This window comes from Coturnix japonica, chromosome 3 (genome assembly GCF_001577835.2).
Source record: "Coturnix japonica isolate 7356 chromosome 3, Coturnix japonica 2.1, whole genome shotgun sequence".
NCBI classification, from domain to species: Eukaryota; Metazoa; Chordata; class Aves; order Galliformes; family Phasianidae; genus Coturnix; species Coturnix japonica.
In genome coordinates, this window is record NC_029518.1 from 52,389,267 (window position 1) to 52,415,175 (window position 25,909).

The 25,909-nt window shown below is 40.0% G+C and overlaps 2 protein-coding genes across 5 annotated transcripts in view; one reads left to right on the plus strand and one right to left on the minus strand.

The window, feature by feature from the left end:
* Positions 1–23,152, minus strand: part of TMEM200A (transmembrane protein 200A) — a 52,396-nt gene extending 29,244 nt beyond the window's left edge. For 2 of the 4 annotated variants that reach the window (XM_015858550.2, XM_015858547.2), the window contains exons 1-2: positions 22,897–23,152; positions 5,899–5,968 (exon numbers count right to left, since the gene is read on the minus strand). The gene's annotated coding sequence lies outside the window, so the exon portion shown is untranslated. The remainder of the gene's footprint in view (positions 1–5,898; positions 5,969–22,896) is intronic. The other 2 variants (XM_015858549.2, XM_015858548.2) reach the window with 1 other exon arrangement.
* LOC107311709 (translation initiation factor IF-2-like) lies at positions 22,339–24,037 on the plus strand. The gene is made up of 3 exons (XM_015858466.2): positions 22,339–22,671; positions 23,014–23,670; positions 23,828–24,037. Exons 1-3 carry the CDS (start codon positions 22,339–22,341, stop codon positions 24,020–24,022), a joined length of 1,185 nt encoding a protein of 394 aa, XP_015713952.1. The 3' UTR covers positions 24,023–24,037.
* Positions 24,038–25,909: the final 1,872 nt, after the last annotated feature.

Sequence of the window (25,909 nt, forward strand, 5' to 3'; positions counted from 1 at the left end):
TGGATGTGAGCACAGTGATGTGGCCAAAGCATTTCAACAGTGGCAATAGTAATGTGAAAGATGAGTCATATTCTTGACAGCCATAAAGAAAAATGTTTTATTTTCAAAACACCAAAACTATTTTGGCTGCTTCCAATTCTGCTTTTTGTTGCTATTAATTTATGCCAAAACCACTTTCTGCATTTAGTATGGACACTCACACAGTTGCTTTAAGAAATAATAATCTAAACCACCCTTCTTGCAAATAGCATTAAATAGCAACAATGCTGTTTAATATACATGTAGCGTACCCTCTATTTTAGTTTCACCTCATTACAAATTTTTGACAATGGTTAAATAAAAATGATGAAAAGAGACACTACAGCAGCTCTTCTTTCATATTATTGTCAACACCGAGTCTGAGTGAAATGTTTCGCACGTAAAAGTGACTCTTTTAACCAAAATACTGCATGTATGGAATGACTCATGTTATAATTCACACAATTTCTGTCAAAAGAAAGAAAAATGCTGCACAGGACTGACATTTGTCTGGTTTAGAAAAATCAACTGTTTTTATGAAATGCAATTTCACTCTCCCTGGATCATGCTGCTCTTCGGAAACATCCTTATAACACATAAACCATTTTCAGATGCATGTATTACCACCTGTCACAGATTGCAGCCAAGACTGCTCCCTGAGCTTTTCCAAAGTCTTGTCTTTACTATGGAACATCCTACAAGCTTGCCAAGAACTGGAAAGTCGCTGCCCAACTACAGCAGATTTATTAGAGGTGCTGAAGATATTTATGGCAGTGACCAGTTATTTTCCCTTAATGTATCCCATTGTTCTCTCACTGCAAGCTACTCCCGATTGCCAAAATTTTTGTGTATTCCTGTTTGCTGGGTTTTATGAAGACTGGAATTTTAAGCAGAAACTGCAACGCTACTTCAAATCAGGAAGCTCCACCAAATGGATGTTCTCAAAGGGAATTTTCTTTCTAAACTTTATTTTCACTACAATTTTATGTCAGGCAATATATGTCCTATCCTAGACAGGATGTTGCTAAGGAAAGCTTCCTAGCAGGATATTAAACTTTATGACAGCCTGCTACAGCTTCCTCTCCTTCAGAGAAGGCCATATGCATCCACTGAAACTCCACCTGCTGCATGGGGACTTCAAAACACTTTTAACTGAAATTCCATTAATGTCCTTTTTGTTCCTTATTTTGAGCTTCCACCCTGGGATCATATGTGGGATGATAAGCAGAGGAATAGAACAGATGGAGGAAACAGATGCCACCTCCAGTCACAGGTGAAAGGCTATCATTAAATTCACGATTCCACAACTGCCTTTATATCATCACAAATATCCTTGGCACTGACAGATGTCCCCTGTACCTACCCCAATTGTAACTGATAGCTGCTGTGCACTTCTTTATCCCACCTTTAACACTCATAACAATATTCAGTTTTCTGATTATCAAAGTTCCTTCAATTTGTATAAAATACCCAGTGTATAACTGGAAACACTTGACAAGGGAAAAATGTTAACAAATAAAACATCACTCGGAACTGAGGTCAGCACAAAATGATAACAATCCTAGATGACCTCCAATTGAAAGCAGTAGCAAAACTACTATAATAATTGATACAGGGTTGGCCTATAAATTGTCAGGGATCAGCAGTGCAATGTGTTGTGCACTTTGGCTCTAGGTAATTTGAAATGTTCAGCCTGCAACACGTCATGGGGAAAGGAAGTTGATTATGCTGACTTCTCAAAGCACACAGCATTCAGGGCAAGGCCTAAGTCTTGATGAAACCTCTTAAAACTTAACCATGGCTAAAGAAAGAGGGAAAAAAGAAAAGAAAAAACACTATATTTTCTAATACTTGTTTTACTTGTTAAATTAATGGCTGAAAAGAAATTGAAAATGGTCCTTTTTTTTTTTAATTTTGTGGATTTTGTGCATATTTGCCATTTATTTTTATATTTATTTTTATTTATATTTATTGTACAGTAAGATCTTGTTTCCTATGTGATTTTTTCAGATTGCAGCTTTTAAGATGTTTTTTTCTATAGTGACATAGAAAATGTTAACACTTTTTGTTTTACAAGAGCACTCAAGTTCCAACATTTAAAACAAACATTAGGCACTGATTTCCAATGCTTTTATGTCTCCTCTTATTTTTTGAATACACAGACAATAGGTATTTGAGCTAGAAGTACACCATAATCACTTGTGCCATAAAATTGGAAATAATAAAAAAAAGTATGTCTTCCAGGAAAAGGCTTAAGTAACTGCATGATGCAGTATTAGTCTATTGAACTGCCAGACAAAAGGCAAATAACAAATCCCATTTTCAAAAGCTAAACTGCTTAGGAAAGACTATGGCAAATAAGAGGAAAGCCTGAGCTCCTGTAATTCAGCTACCAAGATATCCATCTTCTAGATCAGTGATTTTTGAAAGTTTAATGTTCTCAGATGCCTAATTTTTATTTTTATTTTTATTTTTTTCCACTGCTACCTTCTCTGGAATTTGTTTTCCTATTCATCATTCATGAATGTCTTGTTCATAGCCCATCTTCCTACTCCCCTTGCAGACCAACGAGCACATGCTGAAAACCACAATTATAAATTCAGGAGACAAAATGAACTGACTTTTAAAAATAAAACTAATTACAGTTTTAGTGGAAAGGTAACTTTTCGAGGCCAAATCCCATTGTCCTCATCTCACCATATGCTCACATCTCCAAAACTCATAGGGCCTTGACAGACTGCTACTGAAAGTCACTGCCCAATCTGGTCTCACCTCTCTCCATGTCTCCACCAAGTAATTCTATCAATCTTACAAGCAATCTGTTTTACCAACAGCCAGATGTCTTAAGCAGTCTCACTTGTGCTAAGAAGCAAATCTTCTACACAGATGGGTCCAAGTCCTCCATGCTGCCTATGACTGAATCATGTGCTCCCTATACTCCCTGCTAGGAAACCCTTGGCAGTGTCTGAGATAGACAATTTCCTTTAGCTAAGAAGATGTTTCATATGCATGAAAATGTGGCAAGTACTATAACAAATTAAGATAACAGAGCATACCTAATCAGAAGAATGAAAAGTGAAAATTAGAAGAAATCAGTGGTAATGAAAAGCCTACTATGAAGCATTTGCTCACTAGAATAAAGCAGCCATACATTAACCTTAAACTAGCCCTGAAAGTTAGTGGAAAAAAAGGAGATAATGTCTGTCTCTAAGACGTTTTTCCTGTTGTTCACAGTATTTTTTAAATATATACAGAGCAACCACAAATGTTCGCATTGTGTGCTTATTATTCAATTAATCTGTGTTAGTGAATAAAAAGTCACACCTGATTTATTATTTTCAACAGTGTCTCAGAATTCAAGATTCCATTCCACATTTGCAAAAAAACACTTAGGCAACAATGTGAAGTCTCTGAATGCTGCTTATCAAAATAGTTACATCTGAAAATGATTTTAAGAACAAAACATCTGCATCTTACTATCATAAAAATCCACAGCTGTATTTCAAGCCATACATATTCTCTCAGGTTATCTACTGAGATGAGGAAAAAACCCAACCTAACAAAGAAAGAAATTCTAAACAAAACTCCCCTGTAACAAAGATATTAATAAGATGCGGCTGAAAATTGGTTCTTCAACATAATCAGTACTTTCCCAGTTGGGGCTATTTTTTGTTGCTGTGACCACTACAGAATACAAATATACCACAGAAGAAATTCTGCTGTGATTTATATTCTGTTCAATGCAGGAATATTGGAAATATTCCTCATAGGAAATCACTCTGGAGCCCTTACTATTTCTATTACAAACAACTCAAGTAAAACTGAGCAGTGCCACTTAACTTGAGTACTTACTGTTAGTATGGATGCCTTTTAAACTTAAGAAAAATACATCTTGTAACACATAGTACATAATGCTGATTATACTCACAGATTATAAAATCCCAGAGGAGGCTCAAAAACAAGACACACAGCATTTCAGATGTTTCCTTTGAATGTCTTTTGATGCTGTTGTAGAAGAAGTTGCCTCCTCACAGTCCTTCACTTCCCTAGGTGCCATCTTCACATTAGCATCTGCCAACATCTCCCTCCTTCCTCAGGAAGGGTCTGACTGACTCTCACTTAGTTGCCAAGGATCTCTCAAATCATACTGCCATGTTTCTTTGTTAGTCTTTTAAGATCTAGTTGGATCTCTACACACTTTACCTTTGCCCATACACCCTATACTTGGGTTTGTGTGCCCCTAATCCTGTCCATCATATCTGTGCTATGTACTTTCTCCATTCATTTTATTCAACCTTCATTTTTTTTTTCCTATTTAGGATATGAACCATTCTGGGTGCCAATTTTAGTGGAAGAAATGTAAGATCTGAGATAGAGATCTGTTATGCCAAAAATGTTAGGAGTTGGCATCAATTAGCATTGTAACCGCTATAATGTTTCCCATGCTTCTGAATCCGTGCTTAACAGTCAAGAGGAGATCAAGGAAACAGAACAACAGAACCTCCTCCATTTAACTTTATCCAGTCAAAGATGAAATGCAAGCAACTGGGGGGATTGGTGAGCAGACTTGGGTAAGTCAGTCTCTACCAGCCAAGAGGAAGAAGAATCATAGGGTTCTGGGATTTTAAGAGACTTGTCTGTTACATCACTCCAGGAAGTACAGTATGTGGGTAGCTGCTGAAGGCAGCACCCTGCCTACAAAAGTCTGTAGGAATGGATATGCCTGAGTGCACATCCCAGGGGTAAGCATTCAGCTTTACCAGCAGTGGAACCTGCAAAAGAAAGAAGCAGTTGTGTCCACTGGTCTGGGACAGAGACCTATGGGTTTCAGGACTGCCCAGGCTGGGCACAAAATGCTGGGCAGATGGAACCGCCAAACTCTGGAACTGCTGTTGGCAACGACCATCCCTAACAGCCCTTAACAGTTTGCTTAAATCTGGTGTAAAGATGCCTTCAATCCTGCAGTCATATCAACATTGCTTAAGTAACATCAAGGTCTTCTCACATGCCCCATACTACACATTCCATTAAAAAAAATAATAATTATAATTATAATCCATACCAAGAGGAGCTAACCTCTCCCTGTAACACTGCTGAGGATTTTAGAAGAGAATAGTAAATCAACCCATCTTATTTACCCTAGACAAAACACAGAGGTAAGTCAAGGTATGCTATAAGTTGAAGAAACTCATGCTTTGTTCAGCCATTTAGTTATTGAACTGTTAAATGTATTTACCTCAGCTGGAGAAGAATTTAGTGGGAGAGCAGCAGGGCAGCTAACAAGTGCTAGGGTTAACATTCTCCTCCAGATTTTCTATCTGTCCACCAACTATGTTTTGCAAGCTCTGCATAACTTTCAATCATCTGTCTATGCAATTAGTTATCTGAATGTTCAGATTTGTGCTTTGAAAGTACATAACAAGACAAAAGGTTAAATCCTAAGTTCAAGCAACAGGAAGCTGCCATCAGTTCAAATGGAATCAGAATGTTATATGTGACTCAATTTTTCTCTTGTCAGTAATGCCTGATATTTTGAAAAGGCAGCAAAGCAAACAACTGCTACTAGGGTTTATTATTTATAAGCTTAGGAGACTTTGGAGGCTGTCCATTTCAAACCCTAAGAGATCCATTCTTGTTATTCATTTGTAAACATTCATGCTTCAGCATTAAATTGGCTTATTAAAGAATACAATGATAATTACAGTGGAACTTAAAAATGCTGATCTTTTCATAACCCTGAAAAGTAAAAGACTCATTTTAATGTACCCAAAGGAATTATGGAACTTAAATTATTATTTCTATAGTGACAAAAGAATGCTTTATGTTTACAAATTTAGCATAAACTTCTACAGAGAGCCTAATTTGTAAATGTCTACTTACCTGCAGTAGCTTTCTTCTTCATTTTGAGGTCAAAGAACTATTACAGTAAATTCTTCAGAGCTGCTGTACACTGTACGTAAAATAAAATTACAGTCTCACAATTTGGACTTAGGAATTTTTTCATTACTGACAGAAGGAGAATGCCATTAGTGAACCTAAATTCCTGAAATTGCCTCCTTTAAAATCAAAGTGATTTTTTTTTTTATGTGACAAAAGGCTGCTAGAACTGGCAAGAACTTGCAGAAGGAAGCCCAGAATACTACAGTTTTCTATTCTACTGTTTGAATGGTGGGGGAAAATTCTGTCACTCCACAGAAACTGGCAGATCTAATTACGTGCAAAATTTCATATGGTTTTGCTTATCAACAAAACAGATGAGCTATATGATGTTTCTAAACTGGTATTTTATTTGAAAGAATGACTCATTCTGTCTTATCAAAGTTGTTAAAAGGAGACACTTGAACAAGAAGTTGAATAAATACGTTTGTAAGTAGTCCTGTGTAAAGTTTCTAACATTTGTCATACGCAAATGATTCAGCCATTAGGTTATTAGCAGCAGCTAACCCACAGGCACAATGGCACCTATGAGCTTATTCATTAATCAACAATATGTCACCAAAAAATATAACAAAAACCAGCAGACCATATCTCAAATAGAAGTAGTTGTTAAAAAGTAGTAGAAGCATTTGTTTCTTTTTAAGCACATTATTTTTTTCTCACCACTTAATACTTTCAATTTGCCTAAAAAGTTTAATTCTAAAAATAAAGTAAATAAAGAAGAATTCAATAATGCCTTTCATTCAGCAAGGTCCGGGGATCACAGAGGACAACCCCTTTTCCTCCTCAAGACACATCTGTGTACATTCTCCACAAGAAAAGAATCTGTCTACCTGTAGATCCCCTGAACTCTCTCCCTACATTCTCACTTTCTCCAACAGTGCAGTTACTATCCTATGAAACAAATCCTCAATATTAGTTAAAAGATGTATCCTAGAATCATAAAATGACTTGGACCAGTAGTATATTTTCATGCTCAGCAAACTGACTGCAATTAAGTATAGTGCGATCACAGAGAAAGATATTTTCTCTGGATATCCTTCTAACCTAGGTTTGTCATACGCTTCTGTAAACTAAAAGCCATATTTTGGCTTGCTTCCAGTCTTCCTTTAACACAATGCCTGAGGTTATATTTTTTTTTTGTTAACATGCATATTCAAATTCTTGGAAATAGGGCTGGTAAGTTCCTCACTTCCATATAGGAAACAGGAAAAATCCTGTGATGGTTTTTATCAAAGTTACACTAAAATATTGTTAGAATGATATTCTGAGGTACACCAGAGATGCCTCACATTGTCTGATGCTCCCAGAGAAATGTTCTGCTTAAGACTGATGATAGGTCCTAATCCAAAGCAACCTTAAAACAAAGCAAACACTGAAGTCCACTAAATTATGTGGTATATAGTAGAACACCTTAAAAATATGCACAAGTAAAACAACATTTTATTACAGGGAGAACAAAGACTTAATAATATTACTAACTCAGTATGGGTTTTCACTCTTCTCCTTAATTTCCCCTGCTTCTCCTTGTCATTACTCAGTTTTTTGTCCCAAGACCTGAAGGGTTTCAGACAGTACAGTACTGAACAGATTGGTTGGCTGATAAACATTACTATATACAAAAGCTAAAGACACTGTACCGAGTTAATACCTGCTATAGGTGAAAGGTAGTATAGTTTTACAGAAGTAGAAATAAATAAAATGTACATTATATTAATAATCAGTGAATGCGGCGATTTCAAAAAATGAAAATGACTAAATGCTAATGTTCAAATAAAACCAGAAGCTTTACAGATAAAGCTAGCATGTATTACCAAACACCTGGGCTTAAAACATAATTAGCATATAGTTTACAACAATCATCAGATAGTCTCTGTTGTCAAGCCTTTGAATAAAGAACCAACATCTTTTGAGCAGACCATAATAAGTCTTTCACCCTTTCATTACAATCCAGAATTGCAGCCTCTGGGCACAATTAGATCATGCAATGAGATGCTGTAACCTGAACTCTGAGCTACAGCTAACAAAAACAAACAAACAACAACAAAGCAAAGTCCTACCACCATGGATAAAACATCTCTTCTATATTTCTTTTTTGCAGAAGTAGTATTTTCTCCAGATGGCATGATGCAAGTTAAGCAGATAATTAAAATGTCTGACATCACAATGTGTAGACATAACCAACCACATTTTGCACAGCCAGCTATTAGATGAAGGGCTCTTCTGAAAACTAAGTTTTGCTATTCACATGCTGGTATCAAGTCCAGCCACTTGTCTGAAGAAGTTGCATCCTAAAGGAAGTGCAAGATAAGTCACTCCTTATGTCTGTCCTCACATTCTGAAATCCAGTGGCTTATCCACATTCACCCAATAGGAGTTATCTTTTAGCATGGCTTGGCATGATTGACAAAATCCTTATAAACCCACTTGATTAAATTGGACATGAAGTGAACAGTTCTGAGGGAAAAATCTTTATGCTCCACTGCTGTCCACTCACTGTTTCCTAACGTTAGCTTAGATTTGGGGCAAGTGTATTAAGTCTAAGCATCTCTGATAGCAAAGTCTAGCAATTCACTAACAGTGAAGTGAAAGATCAGAGTATACAGTTTTCAAAATATTTAAGCTACACATATTAAATGTAAATTATCCGATTTTCAGGAAAACTATGTTAACCTAGAAGGTCAATTTTTAAAATCAATATGAGAAAATTGAGTCTCCACATCAAGAGTGCTTGATGTTGTCTCCAGAAAACCTCCTACTTTCTCTGCTCTCAGCACTTCAATGTAAAACAGAGCCATGGTTAACATTCATTATAGTTACATGCACTCCAGATGAACAGCTTTTGTAATTAAAGTCAAACTAAGCATAATGAAATCTCCCATAGTTCTCTGGGGGGGTGGGGGGGGGAAATGCACACAATATGACTTGCTTTCCTTTTTTCCCTGAATATTAGAATGAAAAAAACAGTTACAAAAAATTTGTCATTCTTCAGCAGTTCTTGTTTCCCCCCTGCAGATGTTTTTCAAGAATATCTACTAAAGATGTAATCCTTCATATTTTTCTTCTACTTTCACCCTTCACTGATGCCTTCAGTTCACAGAAAGATGAAATCTTTAAAACTTAGGAAATGATTGCAAGCATTTTGCTTTGAAAGACAATCAAACCTGCAATCCCCCCTAGTGCTTAAAACTGTGCTAATCTTTTAACGATGGGCTAGGCATGAGAATGAACCATGATGGCTTGACAGTTCCTGACCCAGTAGTTTTTGGAACTGATTATCCCATGGACCACAAGAAATACTGAAAGGATCACTGGCCTCATTATGGCTTTCCAGTGTTAAAAGGGAGATTACAAACAACTTTTTACATAGGTAGACAGTAACAGGGACAAGGGGGAATGGTTTTAAACTAAAGGAAGGGAGATAGATTAGATGGCAGAGGAGTTTTTTTGTTTTTTGTTTGGTTTTTTTTTAAACTGAAAGAGTGGTGAGATGCTGGAATGGGTTGCCCGGAGAGGTTGTAGATGCCCTGTCCCTGGTGATGTTCAAGGCCAGCATGTATGAGACCCTGCACAATCTGATCTAGTACTTGATCCAGAGGCTGGCAATCCTGCCTGTGGCAGGGAAGCTGCAACCTAATGATCCTTGAGGTCCCTTCCAACCCAAATTGTTCTAAGATTCTATGATCAATGAATATAAAGTGAGACACCTTACACTTCGATCTAACCCAGTAAATATACAAGCAACACAATAGTTCTCCCTAGCACTAACAGCAGGTATCAGTTGGAGACTATTCCAGCTGGTTAACTATCCCATAAACATGCCAAAACTATCTTTCTGCAAACATGGTGACTTGTAATTTTATGTCAAAACTAACTATCAGTTAGTAGCCCTGATGGACTTGGACTGTTAGGTATAAAAACATTCTTATTCTACACACAAGAGGCTTTAAGAAACAAAAGGAGTGCACATTGCTGGGCTATCACTCCTATTCCAAGGAGAAGTAAGGCTCAGTTACTCCTAAACTGCTGAGCCAACAACTGGGAATGCAGGTGGGGGCTCCGTTTCACAGGGTGGAAGTCATAACCTTCACAGAAGCGAGAGACAGCTAACCTCACCTCCACAGCCACTAAAAAAGTGCTCACAAATCCCTTTCAGTAAGGCTTCAGCTATATTAATGTCTAACAACATGTCTCTGAAGGGTGCAGATTTATTCACATTAAAAAAAAAAAACAAAAAAAAAAACAACCCAATAACAACAAAAAACACCACACTTAAACCACTGAATAATTTAGGCTGGATGAGGTCTTCAGTGGTCATCTATTTCAAGGTCCTGCTCAGTGCACAGTTAACACCAACATTCAATCAGGAATGAAGTTTCCACTAATTTTCCTACAGGATGCAAAGGAAGACAAAAGAAAGATTTCTATTTCAACTTAGAAACAGTTCAGAGAATGTTGAAGTGATCCAGTTGTGAGCTGTAGAAGACACAATTCAAATCTTTGAATCATCAGAAACATTACCAAATTGCTGGTATGAAGTATTGCACATTAAATGTAAACTTGTAGTGTGACAGCTGCTTCTGACCCAACAGGGTTTGTAGAAATTATCCAGCCTTACATCTGGAACAGCTCATCTACAGTAAACTTGTGAGTACTGTGCCTTGTGAAAGTCACCCCATGTCTGGTGCCCATATTATCTCAGGCATCACAATAGAGAACATAATTTTGTCAAACAGGCTTACCAGCATCAACCCAACTTTTGCTGTGCATAAATAATACAGTAAAGGCATGGTGCAGTGTGTCTGGGGAACTTCAAAACTACTCAGCCACACTCATCCCATTCACTACACCAAGTTCATGCAATCTAAATTTTATCCAAGGAGCTACACGGGAGAGCAGCATTGTCACAACAGTATCAGCCTTTCCAACAACTGTTTACCAATACAGCTAGAAGTTTTTGCCTAAAATTAACATTAAGCCATTGCGTTTGACTAAATAATGAACTTAAATAATCAATTTAAAATAATACCTTTGATGGAAAAGTACCATTTAAAAACAAACATAAGACTGTTCCACAAAAAATAAACATGCTCATGGCCAGAAAAGATCACAGTTGTCTGTGTGCTGCTGACATAACTAAGGATATTTAACTCTAACTTCTGTATCATTACTAAAAATGTAACCAATTTCAACTGTTAATTTTTGTTTAAATATTTTTATTTCCAATGCATTTTGGTGCATGAAGATAGCATTTACTGTTAGACTCTGTTCAGGCACCAACATTCACAGAGCTCTTCCCAGTCGGCATACATAATACTGATTTGATTTTCTGTAGCACTTTTCATTCAAAGGTCTCGAAAAACCCTCATGAGTATTTATGACTGATAAGCTTCAAACAGAAATTCCTCCATTCTTCAGAAAAGCAAACTGAGGGAAAAGAAATTAGAGACCATATTTTCCAAAGGAATAAAAATAATACATGAATGAGATGGCTATGAACTTTTGGGAAGGCACAATCAGGCAAGTCATCCAAAGACAGCTTACCTCTCCCATAGGCAAGAACAAGACTCATCATCTGATTCTTCTGCCTCTGTTTCTATAGTGAGACCACTACGATTTGAACACTTTATTTCTACATACTGCTGTATACGGCTTAGGTATACAACTCCACATTTAAAACAGCTCAGAAATGCACAATGAATTTAATACTGGTTCTTGAATTACATTAGCAGTACAAACTGTTCAGCACAGGAATGCAACAGTTTTTATTCCGCTTAAACAACTCTTTCTTCTAAACTTGTTTTCCTTAAGACCACACTTTAAGCCTAATGGATCCCAACCACCACACTCACAGCCAACACAAGTCCACCTTGGCAGCCCTTACCTATGGCAGAGTCAATGAAGATCTCAACCAGTTCCTAGTGACACTGTGGGAATGGACACGTGCATGCTCTGTTACCTCTTTTCACATCAAAACTGGGGAGGAAGAGTTTTTTTCTGGATCACTGAACACTACTGAGCAGATAAAATGACTTAATAGGTTTACTCCAAAACACAGCAAATAGCTATTAGAGCGCATTCTGAGAGAAGCCTTGTTCGCACAGACCTCTCACCCTCACTGCCTCTTAGCATGTGAAGCAGAAGGTCATGTCACAGAGGGGGGAAGAAAATTCCAGTGCTTCTGCCCCAACAGATGGGACTGCAGAGCCAGAAGAAGAAAAGTAAATTATCTGCACATTTCTACACTCTCTCCTACAACTCTAAGCTTATTGCTTAAGCTGACTGGGATCAAAAGGTTACTGAGATTTTTCTACTGTTTTGCAAGTAGGGGATATGGGCTTTCAGCAATGGGCAGCTTTTTGCCAAATGAACATCTGACCTTCTGAGATTTAGTGGCCTCAGACAATCTTTCATATCAGCGTTAAGGCACTTCTAGGAGTTCTCTAAAGAGTATCTGTCCTGGACTATATGAGACATCTTCTCCATTACATTACCATTACAAGTTTAAGTATCACAAATAAGAAAAATCAACAATCTATTTCATACATTGATGAATTTACTTAACCATGCATATTATCCTACTATAATCAAAGAAGGTAGATAGAAATATTCCTCGCTATTATTCTAGCCAGGCACATTAGAAATGTCATTTAGAAATTTAAAAGACAGATGTTTTAAAATCCATACGCTTACAATCATAAATCAACAACAAAAACACCACTGTAACACAGCTTAGATAAACTAGAAAGTCATCTTTGTAGAAAAATACATTCCAGAAAGCTTTAGAGGCTTCAAGATGGCAAATGATTAGTGAAAACTGATTCTTACGGCTTTGAACTAAAACCCTTCTAACTCAAGAGAGTTGTTTTGCTTTACTTGTGTCATGAAAGCATGACTCACAGAAAGCATCTTTGACATTTTTGGGCCATGTAAAAACCAGTACACTGTATTTACTAGGACCATGAGTACCTAACACACTGATTTAAATCCTAACCTTGTCAAAATACATGTGAATTCTGCCTTTCACTTCACAAGGTTAGGATCTCACCACACCACCGCAGCAATAGCAACCAAAGAAGAATTCAGCCCTTCTATGGAGTTCTAGAGATCACAGCAGGAAAAGATGATTATTAACTTGCATCATCCAGTTCTCAGTGTGTTATCCAGTCTTCTAACATTTTTGTGACTTGGTACAATAGCATTCCATTAAAATTAAAAATTCAGACTGATGGAAATGTGAGCCATGACAGCAGAAAATCCATTTTCATATGTATTAGTGGACTGGTGAAAGTTATACAGCTTTATACACTAACTTCGCAGGAGTCACACAGGAGGCCAGCATTTATTTCTCCATGTATTTTCTTCTCTTAGTAGCAAGAGAATGAAAAGGAATACGTGAAACAAAAGAGGAGGGGATAGACCTCTTAAGATATACACACAAGACAAAGTGATGTAGGGACATGGAAAATCTCAAGTGTTTGAAGGATTATTTCAGAGAGGAACATAGTCAGCTATTATCAAGCATTTCACATAGCATCATGCTCATAAGACTCTTACTTGTTGTAATACACACCGGTGTCTTGTCAATATCTACACAATATAGGAGGGTGGTTTGAGTTCACTACCTGATTTACTTTTATTTCTTAGAACACAAGGAGAAACAGGTCCCTAAGCCCCCCACTCTCCTCACAAGAGGATATACATAAGGAAGAGCTGCTTTTTTTTCCTTGAGAAAAGCAGAAAATATCATCAGATGAGCCAGAATAGCCCTAGTAAATTCAGACACATTCAAGTTATGCAATACTAGCTTGGCTAGTCATGTTCTTTCATGCTCCCTGTTCATGAACTATTCAGGCAGAATTAAGATTTGCTGTGCTATAACTATGTCAGCTAGTCTTAGCCAAAACAAACAAAACCCATACTGAGAAGGAACAATTTGAGAAGTCTGACAATAAAGTATCCTGAAAACTAAAACAAAGGCCAAATACGAAATGATTAACAAGAGCCATTTATCAGCTTCAATTTTACCATTCTCCCAAAGCTACAACATGAAGTCATACTATCTTTGAAGGTTCAATGAAAGTCAGGTTGGTTTGTTTCTCAGACTTCTGCTGAGGCTCATATTTTTTGTTTTTACAGTTTGATCATAATGACTAATAGCCACAAAAGCAGACCAGACCTCTTTCCTGAGGCTTTTTTTACTGATATTTTTTTTTTGACTTTATATGTCAAAATCTTCGCTGTCACTGCTGAAGACCTGAGAGTCACCCAAACATATCTTTCCCTTCTAAATTGCTAATCATGGCAAGTGACAACACTCAGTCTCATCAAGGGACACTCAGACTCATCAAAGAAAGGAAACAGTTCTATGATATTAATGCCACATGCATTTCCAGCCACATGACATGGTAAGACCCACTTCTCATAATTCCAGTTACTCAGATAAGAAGGAAGTCTCCCTGCCGCTTGTCTACAACATTATCTGTGAACGTGGGCTTACCCCTAGAAAATAATGTCTGTGACTGCTCTTACAGTACTGACCTATCTTCCCTTACATCTACAGTTCTGTCCTCATAGCATCATTGTATTCATAGTCCTGAAGTTGTCAAAGAATGAACTATATCTGACTTTTAAAGTTTTTGGTGTAAGGCAAAGAAAGTGTAACAGTTTGTGTTTTCTATGAGCTTTCTGTACAGCACAGAGCTACTGAATGTGGGCAACTGGATCTAATCCATGCGGTTAGGCAAAACACTGCACAGCAGCACAGCTTGACAGGACAAAGGGAAATGGCCTCAAGTTGTGCCAGGTTAAGTTTAGGTTGGATATCGGGACAAACTTCTTTATTGAAAGGGTTGCTAAGCACTGGAATAGGCTCCCCAGGGAGGTGGTTGAATCACCATCCCTGAGTATGTTTAAAAACCATTTGGATGTAGTGCTCAGGGACATGATTTAGTGGTGGGTTGTTAGGGTAGTATGGTTGGGTCATGGTTGTACTTAATGGTCTTTAAGATCTTTTCCAATCTGAGTGATTCTATGATTCTAAGATTATTAATATAAAACAATGGATCTCCAATAACAACATCTAAACTAAAAGAAAAAAAAAAGCCACTAAATACTAGAAGGATTTCAGCCACTTGGGTATTCCCCAGCAGACTCTCACTGTTGAAGCGCAACATCCCTAGCTAATTCCAGAACAAATGACTCATCACTAAAATCCTCTAAACCAAACCTTCCACAACATCAGTGCCCCCCTGGCTCTGGTTTTACCAACCTCTCTCCCCATCTGACTTCACAGATTGCACTACTGGAGTTCGGTTTTGTTTGTTTGTTTGTTTTTCCCCTTGCCTTCCTCATTTTTCCCAGTAGATGCTTCTTCAACTGTAAAGGAACAATTACTGAATTAGAAAATTAAGCTTATAACTGAACTTTGAAGTCCATCATCTCAACAAGTTTTAACATATTTAACCTGTGATTGATGCTGATACCAGCTTCTCACTGAATATTAAGAGACGTGTTAGGCTGTTTCCACAGCACTCAATATTCTGAGCTGAAAATATCCTCCCTTAGCTCAAATCTGAAAACCATGCATGTCAAGCTCTATTCAAAACTCTGCACAGTAACGATTAGAATAATGCAGTACTAGGTCTAACTCCTGTACGGAAGGACAGCAGATCATCTTCTGCTCCAGGTGCTCCCTTTAGCCTCTCCCTTCCCTATCACAGAGTAAGCACCTAGCACCATGTACACTGACTAAAAACAGACATAACAACAAAGGCTGGATATTCTCAAAATTCTTTGGAGAAGGCAAGAAAAGTAACAAACTTGACACAACACAAAGCCATATCACAAAGCACAGTAATAAAACATTTGTAGCTTTAAAGGCAGTATAGGAATACCCCAGTGAAAACATTAATGGAAAGCTCCATCTGGGTTCAGTCTCCCATAACATAATCCTGACTCTGTGATCACTGCACTTCTTTTACAAGAATTACATAATGTATACGACACCTCATCAGAATCTCCAGGTTTCACAAGAAAAAAAATTCTTAATTAAAAAATTTCGCTATATTAGGAACTAAGATGAAAAGGAAACTCAGTCTTAGCTATAAACCCATTCTCCAATACCATATTTTAACTCTACAGAGGACAATGAAAAACTACAAACTGGAGTTCTGCAAAACACAGAATTGTTTGTTCCTAACAAATAAATTCTTCTCTCTGTAATTTCATCGGTAGGTGTATTGTATGTACATGTGGTTTGGAAAACAGTGACTTGTGTCGTTCCAATATTGTATAGCCTATTGAATCTATATCCATCAACATATGTAGGACCTGGCAGTTATTCCTCCAGAGGCACTGGCTAATGAGACCATGTCCCATGAGAATAAAATTGAATTAGAAGAAGAATGGGAATAAACTCCAACACTTGAGGCAGTGACTAAGTACCCTGTGCAGCCTGCTCCAGTGCCCAATCACCTTCTGGTGAAAAATCTTTTCCTAACTTCCACCCTGACCCTTCCCTAACCCAGCTCCATGCAGTTCCCTTAGGTCCTGTCACTGCCACCAGAGAGCAGAGATCAGCACTGCCCTCCACTCCACTTGTAAGGAGCTGCAGACGCTATGAGGCCCCGCAGCCTCCTCTGCACTGGGCTGAAAAACTGAGGGACCTCAGCAACTCCTAACACTCTAGATCCTTCAGCATCTCCATAGGTTGATTAAATTAGCTTAAGTGCATCTTCTGCAAGAACTATTTAATGTCACTTTCATAGATCAATATATTCTGATATACAGTGAAGAAGAAAATAAATAACTTAAAATGCACCTCCAGAATACAACCTCTTCATTGTCAGTTCATTTCATAATCAAAAGATAGGAATGCATCAGAAAAGAAACACCACCATATATTGTTTGTAATTTCCTATTTATTATTTAAGCCTATTTCCATCAACATCATTGAATCTTGCAACATTCACCTTTTAATATACTATTTATTACCTCATAATTTCTCTGCCTTCATTTCTTCCTTCAGCTTCCCCTTTGACATTCACTTTTTCTCTTCTGCCCCTTCTATTTTATTTTTTTCCTCCTTACCTCACACCTTGCTTTCTTCCTTATTCCTACAGAAGTATAATCATACCCCAGGTGAAACAAGTCAACTGTTAAATACACTATCACGCAGGCCCCTTCTAACCTAAATGATTCTAAGATTTATAGCACAAAGTACACATCTGCCAAATCTCACACATGGTATCAGGTTTATTCAGTTGACCTCAAACAATCCTACCATGACATTCATGTCTACAGGATAGTGTGGTTCCTTGGTGCATATCTTATTCCAAAATCAGAAAGTAGCCTGACACCTTAAATACTGAATGTGTAGCACAAGATGGTGCAAAAAACCTATAGCAGCCAAGTTGTGTACACCTTGCCTGTTCCTAGGAACGCTAACTTAGGAAAGCTTCTTTGCTGCAGTATTACTCTGCCCAAACACACAGTGCTACTCTTTTCCCTCTTCAGAAAGTAATATATAAAACCTACATTTCCCTGCAGTGTCAATATACGCTGAATTTCATACCCGAGCAAGAGAGAAAGATAGATTGTATCTATTCATGTATCCATGCAGAGACAGGAAGATACAGAAAAAAAAACAACAAACTGGTAACTGGATCAAGTCAACTGCTGGGCAAGTATGCGATTCCATGACAATCCTGCAAACTTGTATGAAGACAAAGCCTTGACGATACAAAGTTACTTCTTAATTATGAGTTTTCCAGTACGCAGGAAAATGGTATAACATTCTAGCAGTTCTGAGAGCTATTCATTTACCTGCTGTTTCTCACACACAGAATTCTAATAAATCATTGGTAGATGTTTTTCAGTAACAGCATTTCAAAATTGATTGGTATTTCTTTTACTTGTTTTAAATTACAACACACCCTTTTGCCTTCATTATTTTGAATTACACAAAAGAGAGAAAAAAATATAAGTGCTTTGAATTGCAATTTTACAAATATAACTGGACGGATGGGCAAGTAACAGCACTCTTTCTCAATTCAATACATAGCAAAATACAAACAATAAAATTAATTAGATACAAATTTGTTCTTCATCAGTGGGCTGCTGATTACAGATAAGGGCAACCATTTATTCACACTCAGAAGGAAAATCTGAAAACAAAAATCAAATTCTATTACTGCTATCATTATTACACCAAATTCATCAAGACTAACTAAAGATTCTTAACTGCCTCCTAATTAATCTGCTTTGATGTTTCAAAAATAAATAAATAAATAAAAAGAATCAAAATGACCTTTGCCCTCCCCCATTAATGGAGAAGTTGTGCTACCATCATTGTAAATCACTAAACCACTTGTTTTGATTTCATATCTGCTCCCTCAGCTGACACCACAGATCCCAGCATTAGTCAAAGGCATCAAAGTGAAAACCTCTCCTGCTTGGCGTTAAAGAATTAAAAGCCACTAACCAATTCCCACCAGTCATAGGACATTAGTGCCCAACTGTATCAACCTTTCATTGAAAATAACCTTCCCATTTCACAGACAGAGTGAATTTATGGAAATATGCTCTTTCAAAATGCTTAAATATTAACGCTTTTTACTCATGGGTTTTCAAACGACATCACTGGGATGCCTAGTCCAATGGTCTTTGTGAAACAGCTAAGAAAAAAAAAGTCATGAAAGGAGACTTTCTTCTCGAGTTCTCTGCCTTTAAACTAGTGGCAGTGAGAATAAACTTACACTATGTCATCCATCTCTTGTGATTTCTAAGATCTGCTTGGTTAGAGAATGCATTTCAAGTGGAAACAATCAAATCCTCATTCCTCAGAATCAGTAAGAGTATCATTGTGAAGCTCAGTGGGATAGAAATGAAAAAAAAAATGTAGGAAAAAAATGTCCTTTGTTTCTACTTAAATTAATTGGAGGAAAATAAAAAGAATAATTGAGTACAACTCCAGTGGGATACAAATAATGAGATGTTTATCAGAATGGACACCACAGAGTGAAGTGACAACTGCCTAACAGTCCTCCTAACAATTCTCAGTGGCTGTGCACAAAAAGGCAGTTCATGGCTTCGCTTCCCAGAAGCCTTTTTTTGGCATTACCTTCCCTAAATTCTCTGCTGCATGACTGCATCTCACTGAAGATGACATGATCCTCAGGTGCCCAGTTTTGGTTAGGTGACCCTGTGTTTCTGTGGCACACTTTTTTAGTTACAACAAACCTTCCCAGCATGAAACAGAGAAAAATAGAGATGATGACTTAAAGGAAACTCATCCTTCCTTTTCACATCTTCTGCTTATTGAATTATTTTCAAAAAGAACCACACGTTCTTTGTAATATTTCTATCACCAAAAGATCAAAATAAGAATACTGAGTGATACAAACACGCTCTGCCAGTACTGTAGATGAAAGGTTACAAGCAGCTCTTTGTTATGAAATATCCATCTCATTTGGCTGGCTGTGCAAAAAAAAAAAAAAAAAAAAAAAAAAAAAGTGAGAAAAAAAACATTTGATTTTTAAGGAAAAGTAGCCAAGCAAAAACACAAAGTTTAAAAACCACTGATCCTGCAATAAAGTCCTGGTAGGATAACATAATTATACCTATAGGATATATAGGTATAATATATAATTATACCAGCCAGTATAATCTGAATATTTCAGTACTGAACACAGTGTTCAGCCATCAAGTCTACTTTATCTGCTCCTGCTGGGGTACACTGAGATGAGAAGAGACTACAAATACAGTGATAGTGCAGGTACCAAACTTTGCGTCATACAGAAATGACTGGCGGCAGAACAGAAGAACAAGCTTTCTGTACAGTCAGACTGTAGTCCCAGGAAGGAAATTAAGAACAATGCTTATTCTCACCAGCTCCACAAAATGAAGACTACTAAAACTAGTGGGTAGGGTAACAGCTGCGCCAAACATCTGTTCAGCAGTTTCATTCACTGGCGCTGTCAGCATTTCACCTCTCTGTGCAATCTACAATCCACTTATTAAGAACCTAATTACCCATAGATTGTGTGGGTGATGTGCTAGTGAGAGAAAAAAGCTGAAATGTCTCCTTACTTTATTCTTTTCTTAAAACAAAAGCACTAACTCAATGCCTTCAATTTCTAGTGGACCAGGAAAGTGCACATATTTTAAAATAAAGAGATGCATATGAACCATCTAGATTTCCAGTTGTTACTGATTACTCTTCATTACAGCTTGAGCAACATAAGGTAGTCATGGTGCAGGAAGCAATACAAAGATTCTGTTGGTAAATACACACCAGGAAGAACCTCCCTGAATCCTCACAGCAGTGGCATATCTGGGATGTCTTCCCACATCCATTAGATTGCAGCATCACAAATCTTAACTATAAGGTTTCAAGTCCTTTTGAAGGTCTCTGTGTAGAATCACAGCATAAACACTACCTAGCAGGATTTTCTATCTGGCCTTCAGTTACCTTTCTACAAGGGGTCAACTTCTCCCTAGACTCATTGCCAGCCTCATGCCAGCATCTGAAACACCTTACAGTACCTAAACTGAGACAAGATGCCCATACTTTCACAAATGAATCCTAGTTTCAGTGTCTGATCCTGCACACTGGAAAGAGACTTGCAGTTTTCTTGTCATTCCAGAGCCACAACATCAAAAACCTATAGACAAAAGTACTTTATCTGTTTAAGAAGCATAATGGCACCAAGTCAAGTGTACACAACAACATCACTACCTAGGATATCAAGCTCTTATTTCCACTGCATCTCTACTCCTATCATAGACAAGACTGACAGCATTCCATAAAATAAATAAATAGGAAGCTACTCATGACAGCAGCTCCTAGGCTTCATACTTTTTATATCATATCTTTATCTGGTTTCAATGATTCTACTGGAAGTGTTCTCTGATCTTCAGCATTTAAAATTTTTGGCTCCTAAAATATACTAAACAAGCTATGAGAAGTAGAAGTCTCCTCCTGCTGTTTCCTATGTACGTTCCAGTCCTTAACTAATTTTCACTTTTTATTTCCCTCTTTTGTTCCCAAAGAGGCATGAGTCAATCGAGATCATACAACCCACAAGATGTGGTTGATGTGAATAACTGAGTATGGCACAGGTGCATTTAAGAAAATGGAAGCAGAACCCATTACAATACAGCTTGGTCCAAGAAAGGTCCAGTAATGCTGCTAAAACAGTGAACTGTTTCAATGGAGTTTCTGCCCTATTGCACTATGCAATAAACTTACACCACAGGTAATCATTAGAGACAGAGCTTGGTACTACTCACCTGCATGAGGGTCAGCATACATTGCAGTGCTTCAAGAAGAGAGCTCACTCAGTCCTTACTTTACAGGATTAAATCCAGACAGCCCACCACTTATAATCTGATTACAGAGCTTCCATAAAAATGAATTCAGTTGCAATTCTAGCGAGACTGTATTGGGCAGAACTGTTTCTATACATGGAATAGAATAATTCTAGCGTGCTGAACTCCCGCATCATTATTCCTTTTCCAGCTTTCCTTTGGATCACTGGTGCAAACCAACAAAGGAGCAACAAACATGCTAACAAAATAAAAATCATATGTGATTTTACTTTTCAAACTGCTGCTTACCTACCACACATCTTTTCCCACATCTCAAATTACTGTCAAATAAGCTGTCTAAGTTATCTCCTAGCAAAATACTTGCTAGAAGAACATTAAAGTGTTCCAAACCCAAAAGACCCCTTGGCTTCATTGCTAAATAGTTCAAATGATATTCAGTGGAAATAAAATTTTCAGTTTTGGGGCGTTTTTTGTACCTTCTAAGGAGGAGCACAAGAAAACAATTAAATAAATGCACTGTTTGCTTCTATCTGGGTACTCACTCGGTTTCCCTTCACAGCTGGGAAGCACCATTTAGTTAATGAAGATTAACAATGCAGTGCCAGAGCGCTGATCCTGAAATAGGGTGAGCCAGAGGATACACCACCTTTGGTGGCAGGACTGTCTTGAGCAATACAGCCCTCAGTCCCATAAGCATTATAAGTACAGTGTCCACCACATGACCACAGGTTATTCTGAAGCTCACATTATACAAAACGACACACTAGAAGAATACTTCTGTCTAAACGCTCTTGTTTTTGAAGTGGAAAAGCAGTTATATTTTATATTCTCCGTATGAAGCAGACAACAGTGGTTAACAATGACGATCAGTCCCAGGTGTCAATGGACATCCCTCCCGCAACCTCAACTCTGCACTCGCTGAATTCAGCGCCAACACAACAATGGTTGTGGCAATAGGATATCAGGAGATAGATATCAGGAGACCTCCTCAGCACCCCCGACCTGCTCCTGATACTTCCGCTTCAAACCCTGCTCCAGAGCGGCTTCTGGATGCCCAGGGAGCGATTTACTCGAGCAGCGAGTTGCGCTCACACCGAGGGAGGCGTGCAACCCCCCTGCTGTCCGCGCGCTTCGCCTTTCCAGCACTCAGCACACCACCATTTTTCCTTAAACAAAGCTGAAGAAAACCCGAACTTGGGCGGCAATAAAGACGAACGGGGAACTTCCCGAGGCGGGGAGGGCAGCGTGGCCGAGCCCGGAGCCAGCTGCCAGGGCCGGGGCGCAGCGGGCGGTGGCAGAGCGCAAACTATTCCGGAGCCGAAGCAGACAAAAGAGGGTGTAGCAGCTGCACGGGAGCGGCAGCCCCAGCGTGCCGCCGGCTCCGTGCGGGAGGAACAAAGTCTATTTCGGGAAGAGAGGGGGGAAAAATAAAAACAAATCCCAACCCCGTGTGCCTCTCCTCCCCTGCCCGCTTGACCCCCCGCCGCCCAGGTCTCCGGGAGCGCCTCCAAGCCCCCCCAGAGCCGGAGCTCGGCCAAGAGCCCTCTTTCTGCGGAGGCACTGCAAGTTCGGGGGCGCGGAGCACCCTTCACATCCCCCAGCGCTTACCTGCGGGGAGGAGCCGGGCGTCCGCCGCTCTCACGGCGGGGAGCGCTGCGGGGCTGCGCGGCGAGAGGTGGAGGACATGGGGCCGCTCCGGTGAAGCGGCGTCTGGATCGGGCTTAGGCGGCGGCTCCCCTCGCCCGTCCCCATCCGCGAGGAGGTTCGGGCGGGGGCAGGCGGGCGGCGGGGCGGTCACTGCCGCCCGGAGAAGGACGCCCGGAGACCGGGGGCTGCGCGCCCCCCCGCCACCGCCGCCGCGCGGACAACCGGAGGCGGCCGCCCGCTGCTCGCCCCGCGGCGACGGGCGGGTGCCATAGCAGCGGGGCCGGGGGCAGGGGGCGTGGGCGGGCGGCGGCCACGAGAAACTTTGCCGGCCCCGAGGAGGGGTGCTCGGCCGCCCTTCGCCGGTCCCCGCCGCAAAGTTTCACTCCCAAAACCGCCGGCTGCGGATCCGACTCCTCGGGGACGGCTCCTCCATCTCCCGCCGCTCCTCCCGGGACGAGGAAGAGGGAGAAAGGGACAGGCAGCACGCGGTGGGACGGCGGCGGGACTGAGTCAGAACTTTCCCTTCTCCCCTCGGAAGCTCGGCGCGGCCGACCCCCAAGAGCCGCCTCCCCTCCTCCCAGCGCCGCTCTGCCGCCCGCCCCACCGGGCGCGAGCTTTGTAGGGCGTCCGGTTCCGCCCCGGCGGGCTGCGGGGCCGCGGCCGCGAGGGAGGAGGAGCTGGGCGGGGGCTCGAAAGTCGGGGCCGGGAGGTTCGCCGTGTTCGGGTGGGAGCGGGGTGAGTGCTGGGTGATTCGGGGGGACGGGGGGGGCTTCTTCAGAGCTCATGAACGAGAGCACTTCCGTGATTCAGCTCTTTTTATTCCTTCATTTTTTTAATTTATGCCTGCTTATGTTGGGGGTTTTGTGTTTGTCCGCCCATTCCTGGTGTCCAGCCTGGGACAATTTGGCTACCGGCTGCTCGCACCTCGCTGTCAAGTGAAGTACAGCCAGCGGATGGGATCGGCGAGGGAAGGGCTCCTGTTTGCACGGGATTTTACCCAACGTGTACGTCGGGTGTAGCTCGTGGGGAAAAAAAGGAAAAGAATAAAACCAACAAACCTGCACCTGCTGTCGCTGGTTTTCTTTGATTTTCGAAAACTGACTAGATCTCAAAGCTGCCGTTGCTTTTCATACCATTATTCTACTCAGTGCTTCTCCTTTAGGAGAAGACAAAATGTTGAACTCAGAATCTGCATATCTGAATGTACCTGAGGCTTGAGATGGGCAGTGATCTGTCCACCGTGCTGTAGGACCTCACACCTCTGGTGCAGAGAGAGTGATGGGTTCTCAGAGGTCACATGATGACTGTCCCCCTGCTTGATGGCTACATCAATGACAGCCCCAGCTCTCACCCAGCCCTAGCAGGGAGACATCCAGCTCAGGACTAGCAAAGGGCAGAGAAGCATTCAGCAGAAGCTGGAAGTATCACATTTCCAGCTTCAGCATCTTTTGATTTGAGAAGGAAAGAACAGCTTACAAGTATCAGGTTTCTGCTTGTTTGCTGAGAACCGTACTTTGGTTTGCCTGTCACAGAGCACATTGTGTTTGATGCCAGCAAGGGAAGGGACAGGCTGCAGACAGGGGTGTACTCAGGTTCTCTGACTCCACTGTACACTCCTGGGGGTAAGGGAGAGGGTGATGCTTGTGCACACCAGATCTCTTTTTCAAGAGTCAGTGTCTCTGCATATATTTGGATTTATATATATATATATATTTACCACTAGAATTCATGGGAAATGTCACAATGGTAAATGTGTGGAAACTTCACTCTCCTATGCTATGAATAAATCATGACATCTGGACTAAGGTCTTGAAGTGAGCCAGCACCAGCTCCACAACTGTCTCCTGGGATGGCTGAGGCTGGTAATGCTGCAAAGAAAGAGATCTTCTCAGTTCTTACTCTTATGTTTCTGTCAGATCTCTCTTTTTTTTTCCATTCCCAGACCAAGTACGGCATCACCACATCCTCTCCATTCATATTTTCACGCCACAAGATGCTCCTCAGGTCTTTGGAAGTCTTTAGATGATTTATGCTCTCAAACAGCCCCTCTTCACAAAAAGTAAAAATTTACAGGAGTTCAGAGGCAGCATGGCTGTGAGGACAGAGCAATGGGCTGGGGGATAGGTGTCAGCAATGCTATGAGGTGGGGAGCATCTCTGTGTTACATAGAGATGGGTTAGACCCTTGTGTGGTACATGCACAAAGGTCACACTCCCATTGAACCACCAAGTCATGATTTTTCTACACTACCCATAGGTTATATACATGAAAATAAGATAATTGTGTTTTTAAAATGTGTGCAGTGTGTTTTGTGGGAGCTTGCCGTGGATGATGGCACAGCAAGATCTGCCCATCCCAGTGTCTGGGAGACATTTGACTTGCATGGCTTTGCTTCTTATCTGGTATGTTTCAGATTTTGCCTATTACTTTTTCTACTTGCAGCAGCTTGATATGATCTGAACACCATTGATTTAAAGGATTTACTCCCATTCTGCAATGGGAAAGGAAGAAGAGAATAAAGCCGCAGGCTCTTCAGATCTCAGTCATCTGCAAATCTCTGGAGTAAGCTAATGTCAAAACCAATATTCCAGGCTTTAAAAGTCAACACGGATATTGCTCATCCCGGTAAAACAAACACGTTAATGCATTAATTATGATGGTGGTTGCTTCTGAGATTATAGCAAGAATCAGTAATTAACCACATGAGTGAGATCCTCCCTTTTAATTCACTTAAAGGCATGGTGTACTTTTGTTTGAAAATTGGTGTTAGCAGCATTATTCTAGTTTCCTTTCCAACCTGCATCTTTCAGCCCATCAAATCAAGTCATTCTTTTGCTGCCATAAACCAGGCAGTGGGTAAGTTAAACAGTGAGCAGGTCTTCTGTAAATTTAATGCATTGAGGGAGAAGGAATATATCTACAGGATGTTTTTCAAAGGTCCAGGCTCACTTCTACTGGAATTTGGTTAGAATTT